Source organism: Calliphora vicina, chromosome 1 (assembly GCF_958450345.1).
Source record: "Calliphora vicina chromosome 1, idCalVici1.1, whole genome shotgun sequence".
Lineage (NCBI taxonomy): Eukaryota > Metazoa > Arthropoda > Insecta > Diptera > Calliphoridae > Calliphora > Calliphora vicina.
In genome coordinates this window covers 82389000-82404478 of record NC_088780.1, presented here as the reverse complement: position 1 = coordinate 82404478, position 15479 = coordinate 82389000, and the positions used below count along the sequence as shown (strand labels likewise).

Here is a 15479-nt window from a genome sequence, read left to right as displayed (position 1 = left end):
ATTTTTCTTATAGTAATAGAACAAATTAAACAAAAAATATAAAATATATTTATGGTTTCAGAAAACAAGTGATAATAGCAAAAAAAAAAAAAACAAACAGAGTCAAATTCATTTCTTACTATATGCTAATTGGACGCTTAGTTTTCGCCGCCCCTTAAGATGTGACACTGTGTACTTTAAGAGGCGGCGAAAAATATTTGACAAATCTGAATTCTTTTATTTATTTCCATAAACTTATCTTAATTAAGATGATTCAAAACAAATATTTAGTTTTTAATTTGTGCTAAACAAGTGTGTGACCATACCTTTAGCGTATGTATTACATATAGAGTTTTTCTTTTCCCACACTTTTACATTTCCCGGAAAATCGGGATAAATTTTGAAATTTTCCGGGATCCCGGGAATTCCCGCATAGAACAAATTATTAAGTTTTAAGAATGTAGAATTCGTTAAAAATCTAAAAAATTTCTTTGATTTTAAAATGTAATTGGATACACATAAAAAATCCAATAACAATTTAATATAAAGAAATAAACTCGATTTATAATTTTGGTTATATACAAACCTGTAACCATTTGTATCGGAATGGCTTCAATTTTCATTAGATTTTGTTCTACCTTCGTTAGACTCTTGTCTAAATAATTCTGTTAATTCGCAAAAAATAAATATTTTATTTGTTTTTAATTTTGAATTGGTAATGTTTTGCTTATTAAATCAAAAATTAAGTAAAGATGTTAATTAAAACTTGAAGAAAATCCAATAATATTAAACAAAATTCAATTTAACCGAAGGTGGTTTTATTCCAAAAATTTTCATTATTCTTTGTGTAAAAGCTAAATACTAAAATAATTCTACATTCACGAGTTTTGAAAAAATATTTCTTGTATGATTGTATGAATCTTCTGCATTTGTTTTGGAGCTTTAAGCATCTTATAGAGAAAGTCAAGTTCAAAAAACATCAAATAAAACTAAGGAAAATAATTCCCGGGAATTCTCGCACAATTTCCCGGGATTTCGGGACTGAAAACATAATTACACATTAATTAAATTTAAAAAAAATGTAATAAGCTCTAAATACCTTCAAATGGTAAAGTTTGAGTATTTTTTTCAATTCAATTCATCTTGAAAAAAGTTTTGTTATTTCTTGAGTCATGGTTGACATATTGATGGAATTTCCCATATACACGTTTAAATTATTCGAAGTGGTTTCTTTAAATTAAAAATTTCAATAGATAAAAGCATTAAATGTTTTAATTGTATTTGTAAAAATAAATGACATTTATTATCCCAAAACGAAACAAAACACGAATCTTAAAAACACGTATTAGAAACATGGGTTAGAACCAAATTTATAAATTCAAACTATTGTGTTGTAAATAAAGAATTTATTTTATTAAAAATAAAAATGAAAATAAAGAATTACACTTGTAAATAAACTCTGATTTAACCATTAATGTCACCGAAAACAATCAAATACATTTATCCGCCTTAACACAGGTGTTGATAACAAAAAGAAAAATTAAACATAATTAAACAAAAGATAAATATGTACATACAAACATAAATAAGTTGAAATAAAATTTTATAAAGTTCCCCGGTTATAAAACATAATTCGGAAGTAACCTGTCATATTTCATTTGGAACGTGTTGAGAATTAGTTATTTCATTTAATTGTGTTGTTTGTTTCTTCATGTCTGTATTTACCCAGCAGTTAAGCAAGTAGTCAATGTGTCCCTTAAAGACAGTAATTGTCACAAATATCATATCACTTGGCTGTCTTCAATTTATATTATTTCGGGACATTTGACACGTGTGTGCACTTTGTAGTGCAGAGAGAAGACAATAGGTTACTTTATATATCCCAAGTAATCTAGCGTTAAGACAATTGACACTTAAGTGTCTCTAAGTAATCTGGTGTGTAGTCACTTTAAACGTTTTGTGAGTAATTCGTACAAACTGGTTTTATACAAATTGTGTTGATATAATTCTCATACAGCTTATTTTTATTTTAGTATACTGATATCCCATGTAACATAGCATGAAGTCAATAGTCACTTTAGTGTCTCTTAGTAACCTATGGTGAAGTCACTTCAAACTTTTTTATGTAATGCACTTTATTTTACCCGCCAGAAGCGTTGGCTGCTTTCGATCAGCTATCAGATAGTCACATTGTAATCAAAAGGGTCAATTGAACCTCTGCTTAGGACATGTACGTGTTAAAATGACTAGTCCCGATGCTAAAGTCCCAGCAGTTCTGAATGACTTTCCAGAACTAGTGATTTTACTCATCGGTTACATAATTACCTACGATTCAATTTATTTCAGCTCCTCTTAGGGGAAGTCAATTGATCGTACATAGATTACAAACATTTTTCGGCAAACATTTTCGTAGAATATTTTAAGCATTAAATGTCCAAAGGACATCTTTTGATTTTATCGAAAAAAGGGTCAAATTGACCCCTAATGAGTGGAGATAGAGGGTTAAGATCTTCCACAAAAATGATCTCCATAAAATTTCACAATAAAACTTTGACAATAAGAATCTCTCAGACACTAACTTACAACATTTTTTTTCAGTTAGTATACTGCTCCCTTCGTTCAAAAAAAAATTAAAACTTTCACCCACTGTAGAAAAAATTCAGACCAGCTGGACTATAAGTTTATTCTACAAAAATTATCTACTCAATATGCCCTTTCAGAATTATTGGGTCGCTATTCTGTCCCAATCAAAAAGTCTCAATTTGTTGGACAGTGAAATTTCTTAAACGTGTATTTTGAAGTCTCTCAGCGGGAGCTAGGTTTTAATTTTAGACCCATAGTTTCTTGGGGAAATTTTCTTAGAATTTTTCGTAGATTACGTTTTTGCTATGCGCCTGTTGACCAACAAAATTGACCAACCCTAATACATATAATTTGTAATGAGAAAAATGGCCTATTCTTAAAGTGGACCGATTACAAAGGGTCACTAAGTGACAGTTGACTTTCCAATAGATTACGTCTGGTGGTATAAATAACTACATCATACAGTACAGTATAAAATAAAAGTTTAAAGTGACTTCACTCTATATTCTTTGAGATACCATACTGACAATTGAAACCAGTTAACTTCTACTACAAAGAATTAAAATCACTAGTTCGGGACAGTCACTCAGAACTGCTGGGTATTTATGTATGTATAAAATAACTTAAGCGTCTGTTTATGTATTATTCCTTATTGACATTTAACTTTGCAAAATTGCATTAAATTGAAAAAAAGCAAATAAAATAAATCATTATAAATCTGTAATTTTTTTATGATTGCAAGTTTCTGAAAGGAATAGAATTCAATAAACATTTAATGAGCAACTTCCTTCGTTTTATTGACATTGAACAGAAATAAAGAAACCAACCAACCAACCAACAGTTGTTGATAACTGTGGTATCAAAGAAGCCAATGAACATTATGCCATTTCCGCGTTTATTTTTTTAAAGCTTATTTTGAATTATTTTTTAAATCATTTCTATGAATAGCTTGTTGATTCTCTGAAATTGTGTATATAAAGTTAGAAGAAGATTTAACACGTTAGATCTTCAAAAATCTGAGATCGGATATTATTTAAAACGAGTTCACATACACTTATAAGTTATTTATATAGCAACCAATCTTATTTCCCTACAGATGTAATGAATATTGTCCATCTGATCACCACTCAGACACTATTCAAGTAATGAAATTTGTTTGGAAATTTCATACAAATATTTGACGTAACCATTTAATAAAAAAAAAATTTAAATGTTTTGCAGGTTTGAAAAACTTGTCCAAACTATTTTGAAAAACTTGTAAACTTGTAAAACGTCAAACAAATTTGTGCTAAAAATAATTGTATTCAAAATACATATAATTTAATTCATGCACATTATGGGTTAACAGAAAACCACTAAGAACACGCGATTAATTTAGTCCTTGGCTCAGTACGAGTATATAAAGTTATTGAAACTGATAAATGTTTTTCTAGTATCGTCGGTTGAAAATGTATTTAAAAGTGCAAACCTCTAAATACGCACTTTTGCGGAAAGCCGCAAGACTTGGTTCTATGGCCGGATTAATTACAATATTTGTTGCACATGCAGTGGTTTGTGTCTCATCAAATGTTTGTATTGGTAAATAACACTAGCATGTTTCTAACATGCTTTAACTTTAGTATTTATATACAATATATTAGGGTGGCTCTCTTACATTGGACTTTTTCTAAAATCGTTCTCTGTCATCTGCTTAACAAAGGTTAATGATGTTCAAGTAAACAAGTAAAAGAGCTATATTCGGCTGTGCAGAATCTTATATACCCTTCACCAAATTATACTTCAAAATACAAATTTTAAATATTTTTAGGTAAACAAAATTTATTTTTTTTTCCAAATTGTTTTTTTAATTTTAATTTTTTTTTTAAATTTAAATATTTTTTTTTGGTTTTTCAAATTTTTTTTGTGAAAAAAAAATTCGGGTTAAAAAATATTTTTCCGATTTTGACCCTTTGTAGGTGCAACTTACTATGGTCTTATATACGTCGTTGCAAAGGTCTTTGAAATATTTATCATTAGATATCCATATTGTCTATATTAATGACTTAGTAATCCAGATATAGGTCAATAATAGGTCATATCTCAGCCATTTGTGGACCGATTTGGTTGATTTTAAATAGGAAACTTCTCGAAAGCATGTCTGACAGAATTATTGAAGATATGTATCCCGAATATATCTGGGGTCTTTAGAAAATTGATTTCAACAGACAGAGATGGCTTAATCGACTCCGCTATCTATAAGTATCCAGAATACATATATGTATATATACTTTATAGGGTCGGAATATTATATTGTGGAAATTACAAACGGAATGACAAACTTATATATACCCTTCTCACGATGGTGAAGGGTATAAAAATATCTCCAAACTTTACTGCGTTTGACAACCGCGAAAAAGTAATCACATTTTTTAAATAACTTTCAATTCGACTAAAGCATTGTTCATCCTGTCGCACTGTAGAAGCTGTTTACAAAAAACTAGTGGGTAGATTTTTGTTTTCTTTTGGCATGACTTTCTAAACAAACCAATCGTTATTCTGTCAAGATTTCAAATTAGTATATTAATTTTTGTAAACGTTTTTCTAAGAAATCCAACATGGTCAGGTGCAATGATAGCAAAAAAACTGAAGCTTCCAAATAGTACTGTGCATTATGTTATAAAACGTTACAAAGGAATCTTAAGCACGGATCGTAAGAAAAAAGAAACCAAAAAAATTAGCAGACAAGACCAAGACCTTACAACAAAAATAGTGCTTTGTATTAAACAAAATCCTGGTTTATCTGAATGCGCCGGATGATGGCTTACGGCCATTTCGTAGCATTAAATATCCAAATCGTACTGAAAAGCAAAATATTACTGCGGTAAAACAGTCTCGTTTACTTTACGAACAAGATTTGAAAAAATTTAATAACTGCCTTATCATGCATTAGAAATAAAGATATTTAACTAGTTTTTTTGCATATTCATAATTGCTAATAAATAAGATTGAGTTTAGGGTTGTACATTATAAAATCGCTTTTTTTCTTTTTGTAGATATTAAAGCTCAATTTCAAATTGAATTTGAGAAAATTCAAAATGAAATTGAGAATTTCCATTTTAAATTGAGAAAATTCCAAATGATATTGAGAATTTAATATGAAATTGAGAATTTTATATGAAATTGAGAAAATTCCAAATGAAATTGAGAATTTCCATTTGAAATTGAGAAAATTCCAAATGAAATTGAGAAATTCAAATTGAAATTTAGAAAATTACGAATGAAATTGTGAAAATTCCAATTGAAATTGAGAAAATTCCAAATGAAATTGGAAAAATTCTGAAAAATTGAAATTCTGAAAAATTGAAAATTCTGAAATTCAGAACCAATTGCACCTGATAGGTGCAATTGGTTCTGCAGGCATTATTCAAATGGATAGTCGCAGAGGTCAAAAGTGTTGATAGCAAGAGTTTGGTAATCAGTTATCTGAACTTGTTCTGGTATGTTTACGTAAAAATTTTCGACAACTCTCCAGCAACACTTTTACGATTGAGTCCCTATTCACCAATGTTTAACCCTATTGAAATAATTTGTGTCCAAAATTAAAAGTATTGTGAAGTCAAATATGAATATACTTTTGAAATTTTCTTAATTTCAATTAGAATTTTCCTAATTTCATTTGGAATTTTCTCAATTTCATATTGAAGTTCTCAATTTCATTTGGAATTTTCTCAATATCATGTATAATGTTCTCAATTTCAATGAAAAGTGGTGTAGTTTTTCGAAATTATTTTATGCGTCTTTCATAAATCTCAAGTGCAAGGACGAACATCTTGAGAACTGTTTTGGATTCATAAAATTGGCGCCACTCTAATTTACATACAAGTAGTTGTACTACCAGTTAGTAGTGGTAATTATACTTGTTATTCAATACAGTGTTATTCTAAAGTTTTTAAATACTTTGTTAAGTGTTATTGTCATACTGGTACATGTACATGTGTGTGTGTAGTGGTAGAAGTATATCCCAACTGTTTTGGGTGACTGTCTCGAACTAGTGATGTTACCTATCATTATCGGTGAACACTAATTATAGAAATAGAAATAGCTTAGTGACTAGTTATTTTACCACAAGTGTGTTTTAAAGTACATTACAAAATAAACGTTTAAAGTGGCTACACTCTAGATTACATAGAGAAACAATTGACTTCATGTTAGATTACCTCGGATATATAAAGTAACCAATTGACTTCTCTCTACACTACAAACTGCACATACTACGTGTCAAATGACCCAAAATAAATAAATTGGAGTCAGCCAGTGATCAGACGTTAGTGACAATTACAGACTATAAGGGATACATTGACTTCATGTAAAACTGTTGGGATGCAATGCAGCAAACACTTAATATTATTTCCTTTTAGGTTGTTCTTATATCTTCTATGACTCTACTTCATAATCATCGTTATGTTCTTCACTTTTTGTCTGTTGTCTGTTCTTTTGTTGATATTTTTTATTTTTTTTTGGTAATTTTTAAAAACTTAGTAAAACGAAGTAATCGTTATTGATGTTAAAACCATCTTCACGAGTAGAATGAGTGAGTGAGTGGTATCGTTCATGCAGATGCTATTGTTATTGGCATTGCAGACGTTCCCTTAAACTTGGCCTTTTACTTAAGAATTCCACAAGTTTTATTTTATTTTGTTTGGATATGATTTTGTTTTTTGAGGTTGCACACTCAAGTTTCACAGATTTCGTGAGATACTTAAATGATGAATAGCAAATGATTTTGTTAAGACAAGACTTGAAATTGAAGTTGTATAAAATTAATTTAATAAAATTCATATTCACACAAATTCTCGTACAAATAAGAAAGAGTTTTATTTAAGGGTCAGTTAAAATCATGGAATTCAAATTTTCTCTCTTTATTTATTAACTCACAGTGGTTTAGAAACTTCTTTTTTTTGGAAATAATTCGGTATCTTGGGAATTATTGGATATATTGTTACGAAATTTCACATGGTTTGATTTACGTTTGTTCAGCTTCCTAGCGAAAATTGGTTACTATCACACGGTAAATAACGTCACAGTAGGCACTTTTCTGAAAAACTCTGTTTTTGGAACACATTTCCCGCGTTTTTGGAATTTCGGTATTTGTAAATAAAAAATGTCAAACATTCTAATGCCATTTCAGCTCATTCAGGACCATAAATGGATTTTTGGTGATTTTTTTAAAAAAAATTGAGACCCGAGGGGGCACTGGCCCCCATTATCGCTAGGAAGCTGAACAAACGTAAATCAACTCGAAAACACCTCAGCTCAAACCATGTACAATTTCGTAACAATATATGCAATAATTCCTAAGATACCGAATTATTTCCACAAAAAAAAGTTTGTAAACCACTGTGTAACGTTTGATTTGCTCTTCAGCAGATACTTGATGAAACTCTTGTAGTTTTCATAACAATGCTAATATCTCAGTATGTGCAGATTTATGTTATTTCTGACTTTGATTGAGATTCCTGATTTTATAAGGGATTATTTTGATTCACATTAAGTTCAAAACAACTAGATATGTTTTAGTCAAAGGATTTTCGTTTTAACTTTTCCGAATTATTGTACTGCCGAATAAAATACCATTTCGTAGCCATACAGTATAGTATAGTAAATAACCCGTTTTTGTATTACCAAAGTCAGATTGTCACTCGTATTATATTTTCTGAAGTTTCTATCAACACGATTGCAGTTCTGGTAATATTTCGCAGTTTTACACGAGTACTACTCGTGTTCGAGTAATGTAGTTTGAGCTCATACACAGAGAAGGCAGATGCATTGCGGCAACCTAATTTGATTTAATAAGCAAAACATTGCCAATTCAAAATAAAAAAATATTCATTTTTTGCGAATTAACAAAATTAATTAGAATTTAATGAAGAAAGAACAATTGTGATAGGTTTGTATATAACCAAAATTAGAAATCGGATCAGTTTATCTCTGTACATTAAATTTTTATTGGATTATTTTATTTATATCCAATTAAACTTTAAAACTAAAGACATTTTTTTAGATTCTTAAAATTGAATAATTTTTTCTAGGCGGGAATTCCCGGGATCCCGGGAAATTTTAAAATTAATCCCGATTTCCTGGGAAAAGAGAAACTCTAATCATAATGTATAATTAATGATCACCAAGATCGATTGTTATACGTATTCTTGTAATTTACACAAAGTTTGTAGTTATTAGGGTTCATTGTTTACGAATTTCGAACCGTGTGGACCTTAGTGTGACACATGGTATGAAAGAGCAACGCTAAAAATTTAACCCTCTGAAGTTTGGATGTTGCTAAGAATATGTTATTAAATTTCACATTTATATTCAATGGAATCTTAATCTACCTTAGTTATTTCCAATTGTGACGATGCTACAATGCGCCAAAAGGGTTCGATTATAAAACGGTAAAGCACACAAAAAGTTAGGATGCACTGATCTTAATGATCAAAAGTCACATAGTATGAACGGTACATATTCTATGATTCCCGCTGTATATCTATTGGAATGGTGTAATGCGATTTAATATAATTTTATGAAATTACAAATTACTCCATTTAGTTATTAGGTCCTATTAGAGCTAGATTTATTCAGATTTTCATTATCTGCCAGATTATAAAAAAATATTAATTGAAATAGCATGTCAGTAATATTTTTCTATGTTGCAATTGCATGACTCAGATTTAATTTTCAAAATATTTCTTTATTTGGGAAATTACCAATGTTATTGTGAAATACCGTTAACGAATTGTTATTCGCAATGTTCTGATATTTATTACTTATTTTTTATTCCAATAAAAAGAAATAAAAAACGGCCTGGCCTCATCATTTGAATTGTAATTGGTATGAAAAAAGCAGAACATGGCTAAGAAATGACTGAAATCAAAGTTTGGCATTTTTTATTTGTACAAAAAGTATGTGTGTGTTCTGAATTTGGGAAAATTCCAATCAAGGTTGTTGGCTCGATATAGAGAATAAACTGTGTTATAATTATACATACATATGAATATATTTTTTGCATGTATACTCAAACACGTATCTGTGTCTGTAGTTATCCCAACAGTTCTAGGAGACAGTCCCAAACTAGTGATAGTTTACCCATCAATTAGGGTGACAACTAGTTACATAACTAGCTAAGTGACTAGTTATTTTAAACAGGGACTCAATTGACAATTTTAGGTTACCATCTGATATCTGGTCCAAATTAGTCAACGCATTGGATTCAAATACCGGTTACACAAAGACAGCTACCTAACTGGTTACTTGATCAGCTACACAACTAGTTATTTTAACATGTACGGGTGCTAATTGACCACAAATAATCAGCTAAAAAGACATATCATAGACAGTCCAATAAACGATTGCTTGTAAACAAACCTTCCTCCGACAACTCTCCAATAGATTGCTTCTGTTGGCTAAAATAACTACTTTCTAAAGCGCTGTACAAACTAAACGTTTAAAGTGACTTCACCTACGAGACACTAAAGTGACTATTGACTTCACTCTATTTTACATGGGATATCAGTATACTTAAGCAAAAATAAAAATAAACTGTATGAGAATTATATCAACACAATTTGTATAAAACCAGTTTGTACGAATTACTCACAAAACGTTTAAAGTGACTACACTCCATATTACTTAGAGACACTTAAATGACAATTGTCTTCACGCTAGATTGCCTATGATGTACAAAGTAACCAATTGTCTTCTCTCTGCACTACAAAGAGCACATACGTGTCAAATGACCCGAAATAATATAAATTGGAGACAGTCAAGTGATAGGACATTAGTGACAATTACTGCCTATAAGGGATACATTGACTACTCGCTTAACTGCTGGGTAGTTATGTATCTGGAGGTATGTACATATGGATGTGTGTGTTTAACTATACGATCTGTTCTGTTTGGTTTAGTTTTAACTTAAAACAACAAATAATTTCGTGCTAAACTGTTAATATTGTATATAAATTCTTATTTATTTACCTCTTTTTTTCTCCTTCATTTAAACGACAACAGATGGTGCGATAATGTGGGTATGTTTGTATGAGTATCTCTGCCTATGTGTATGTGTATATGTGTGAGTATCTATGTTTATTTTGTGATCGTGGGAAACATATTAAGTAGTATGAAATTCCAAACCTTTTTTTGTTGTTGTTCCATTTTTTGTTTAGATCTTTGAAGTTTAAAGTAAATTTTGAACTTCTTTTTCTTTTTCATTGTTTTTTTTTTATATAGTTTAGCCTTATTTTTTCCTAAACCGGATAATTTATGTGTTCATACACACACTAATATATCCAGATACATATTACAATTATATTGTATTTGTAGACGTTAAAGGTATTTAAGTTTTTTCCGTTTTCATTTTAAGCTTCCTTAATTTTCTAGTGTTGAGTAATTGCCTCAATTTGAGTGTCAATCATATCAAGATGCAAAACAAGTTGTTAAATCTCAGCTTATTTTTTTTTGTTTTCGTCTTCTTTTCATTTCTACTTCAACGGCTGGAAGTACAAGTTTTGCTAAGACATGTGTGTTCCAGTGAATACGTGGATTAATTGATAAGGAGCTGTCATTGAATTTAATTCTATTGATATTTCAGTCCAAACATGCCAATGCTATGAAGGGATTTGGTATTAAAAGGTGACACTTTTTTTTTGCTATAGCGATAATAGAAGTCAAATAAAGGGGAAGTGAACAAAACGTATATACACGCTGGTCGTACAGTGGACTCGATCGGAAAAAAGTGTCAATAAATTCGTATCTTCTGAAGTTGTAGTCCGATTGAAAAACCATTTTTCGAACGAATCGTAGAGGACATAAACTTTCAAAAAATTAAATTTGTGACCACTTTGTTAGAATACATACAAGGCGAAATACAGGGTGTGAAATTCAAACATCTCTGGTTTTAAATACTTTGTAGAAAAAGGAAAATAAAGAGAGTTTCAAAAAGCTAAATATTTCAAAATCGGTTAAAAATCGATTTTGCTATTTAAAATCGAGGAAATCGGTCCACAAATGTCTGAGATATAAGGAAAAAACCAGGACATCCTCGATTTTTGACCTATATCTGGATTACTAAGTCATTAATATAGATCATATGGATATCTAATGATAGAAATTTCAAAGACCTTTGCAACGACGGTTATAGGACCATAGTAAGTTGGACCTACCATGGGTCAAAATCGGAAAAAATATTTTTTAAGCAGATTTTTTTTTCACCAAAAGTTTTTTTTTTTCGCTAAATATTAAAAAAAAATTTAAAAAACAAAAAAAAATTGAAATTAAAAAAAAACAATTCGAAACATTTTTTTTCCAAAAAATTAAAAAAATAACTTTGGAAAAAAAATAAATTTTGTTTACCTAAAAATATTAAAAATTTTTATTTTGAAGTATAATTTGGGGAAGGTTATATAAGATTCGGCATAGCCTCTTACTTGGTTTCATTTAATTTTGGCTCCGTTTATATAATCAGTTGAAATTTCATAGGTGTATCAAGAACCGTTACAATTTTATAGCAAAAACAATTTTAGATTAAATGCACACCACTTCTCATGTAAAGTTTTTTTGTTATATATAAGATAATATATTTTTTGGGGTTGGGGCTCGATATGTATTCGTATTGGCAAATTCTACTACATATTTTTGATTCTTCGAAACAACTAGAAAATTTTCATTTGGGTATTCAATAATACATTCATTTCCCGGATATTTGAAAATCAATTATAGTTTCGTATTAAGTTTGAAATTTTTATTTTTACCTGGATATTTATCCAAAAATAAAAATATACCCCAAAGTATTTTTGCAATAACTTAATTCATAAACAGTTTTTAAATTTATCAATGGTTTATAAAACAAATTTTGTTTTAAAAACTTTTATAAATTTTTAATTGTTTAAGAATATAGGCCTAAATTTTGAAAAGAGTACACGGAAAATTGACGATAAATGGAATGAACAGCTTTTCTGTGATTTCAATACATAAACGTATAGAGCGGAAACTAGAAAAAACTCAAACAAACATATATTCGTGTAACTCAAAAAAGGTTTAGTTTATTGAATAAAATGAAAAAACAGAAATTGCGCACTAAAATTACCTTTAAGAAACGCTTAACAAGTTTTTAATCTTCGCAGTCGTTTTAGAAATATAATTTTTTTTATAAATTATAAATTATTTTTTAGCAAAATTTCGAATTTTTTTTTTTTTAAAGAACTGTTTTTGAGTTACGCGAATATATGTTGTGCAACCTCCTCCATTTTCGAAATCACGGTATATCTCGAAAATACGAGCTAACCTAAAAAAACGGCTAGCACCACTGAATTCAGCGTACCCGAGTTAGTTTAACCCACTGGGTGCCCTTCTTGACAGAAAAAACTGTCAGTTTCGTGCACAGTGTTATTTTTACTTGGGCCTGTTTACCCCTGATGTCAAAAATAAGCCAAATAACCAAAATTACCAGACTAATGCATATTCTGTGAAGGAGGAATTAGGAACGCTCCTACTTACTTATTACTTTCAAATTGTCGATTATACCACGTATAAGCTTAACATTAAGTACCAACAAATTAGTATTTAAATTGAAATGAACTTGTTTGTATGTATGAAACTATTGTTTAATTTAGACAGGTAGCAAAACCTGAACTCAAAAACAACTAATAAACGAAACGAAAATTAAATAAAGATTCAATTTACAGAAATATACCCTCAATTATTTAAAAGTAAATTAAATCAGGACAAGTTAAGAATTTAGATCATCGCTATATTTTTACTTTTATTGTTTCACAGCGGATAATTTCAGTCAGTAGAATGACAGATAGACAGAGAAAATAGTTTTTTCTTTACTTTAATGTTTATTTCTTTTATTATTGTTTAATTATTCTCTACAAATAATTAATGGGGTTAAAGACCGTATAAATCCGTACGAGATACAAACATTTCAATTTTTTAGAAAAATAATACAAACAACAACACAAAACCACGAATCATTAGTATGCATCTCAGTTTTTATTTTTTATTTATTGTGACTATGTGACTTTTAGAATATTTGTTATTTTAAAGAGAACTTACCACTTGTATCGTTGATGTCAAAAAATGATGTAAATGGATTTCCCTCCGAAACAAGACCGTAACGTACTTCACGTGGACTACCCTTGTCACCATCTTCAGCATGAACTTGAAGTATCTGTAACGAAAATTTGAAATTAATTTGAATTAAAGAGGAACCTAATATGGTATTAAGTGATCATAAGGTTTGAAAATTGGTATTATATATTTTTAATTATTGATAGGGCTAGTTTAAACATAGCTTAACTAACAACGTGTTGAAACTGAAACAAATTTAGCCGGGCTTTAACCAATGATTGTGTTACCCACTAATGGATTACGAACTGTCAAATCACATGCGGCATTCCTCAAATTTGTTCATATAAATATGGAAATACTTTAAATTTTAAATAAAACAAGCTCATCCACTAAAGTTTGTGTAAATTTAAACTTTGTAAAAAGAAAAAGTAAATGAAATGAATACTAAAAATTATAATGATATCAACGATATCGCGGATCGTTTTGATAAGCGAAATCGTTGAAAGAACGCAGAAATTATTTGGACGTGTCCTTTTTATTATTATCTTTCTTAAGGTAGGGTCACACATGGCAAATATTTGCTCAAAAAAGCGTAACCACTTTTTTTAGCACAAATTTTTTTGACGTGTTTACTGTTACAATTGTTTTGTAAGATCAATCAGCATCAAATAAAATAAAACAAAATTTTTTGTTTTAAATCATCAAAAGTAAAATAAGTTTTTGGAATAAATAAAAGAATTCAAATATATTTTATTTAGTGGTTACGTCTTTTTCGTCAAATATTTGTCATGTGTGACCCTACATTTACAGCTGTCATATTTAATCATTAGAATAATCCATATTTTTTTGGAATTTTTAATAAAATATAGTAAATTTAATTTCACGTGTTGAATTGTTTATTTTATTTATTCAGTTTTAGTTTAAGCTAGGTTTAAACGAGGAATGTAGTTTATCTATATACAAAAAACTAGATCTTAGTTGCCGATCTCATTGTTTTTATCGAAAATTAGGTTTTGAGCTTTATGTGCATCTATCTGGGCACAAATTTAACAGCGAGAAATGTTTTATTTTATGCCACCAATAATGTTGCCATTTAGAATTTCTAGTGCATCTAATAAAACTGGTACCCATCGAATACACACAGATGCACCACTACTCATGCAAATTACTTGATCAGTGTACGAGTACGATCGGTCTGTAGATGTAACTAGGTACCCTTTAGACTCTAAAGTTTAGAGCGATACAAAGCCAAACCGGCAAGATATTAAAAAGAGCTTAAATTATTTTTGACTCGCATTATAGCGGTTGTATGTGTGTTTAAGTACTTCGGCTGCATGTATCTGTGTGTGCAAGAGTGCTGGAAAAAAGTAAGCCACCAGCGAGTAGAAGAAACTAGTGAATAAATAAAGAACAACAACAACCATAAGAAAAAAGAAAACATTTAAAGGTTTTGATGATCGCAAAAAATGCACATACAACTAAATAACTATGCGATTGAATGAGGACTTAGCCAACAATTTTCCCTGTAGCACTTAAAATACTTGTCTGTACCTTATGTACATTCAACTAGTAGATACATAAATATGTACATATATAACTTGTACTATACATATTAAATACATTCATACATACATGCATTTATGTATGTGTATGAACATGAATAGATCCATAATTGCTTATTTTAGCCTTAACATTGCTCCATCTAACCATACGTGGCCTTTGGATAGAACTGCTGCAGCAACAAAAACAATAACAACAACAATAACTGCAATAATATTTAATGGCTTGAGCCAGATCAGACACAGCACAGTTTGGCA

The 15479-nt window shown here is 29.6% G+C and overlaps 1 protein-coding gene across 4 annotated transcripts in view; it reads right to left on the bottom strand.

The window, feature by feature from the left end:
* Positions 1–15479, bottom strand: part of Cad86C (Cadherin 86C) — a 132262-nt gene that overhangs the window by 23723 nt on the left and 93060 nt on the right. For all 4 annotated transcript variants that reach the window (XR_010576840.1, XM_065515015.1, XM_065515017.1 and 1 more), the window contains exon 6: positions 13648–13762. Coding sequence is in view for 3 of the 4 variants with exons in the window: in XM_065515015.1 (XP_065371087.1) it covers positions 13648–13762 (115 nt within the window). In the remaining variant the exon portion in view is untranslated. The remainder of the gene's footprint in view (positions 1–13647; positions 13763–15479) is intronic.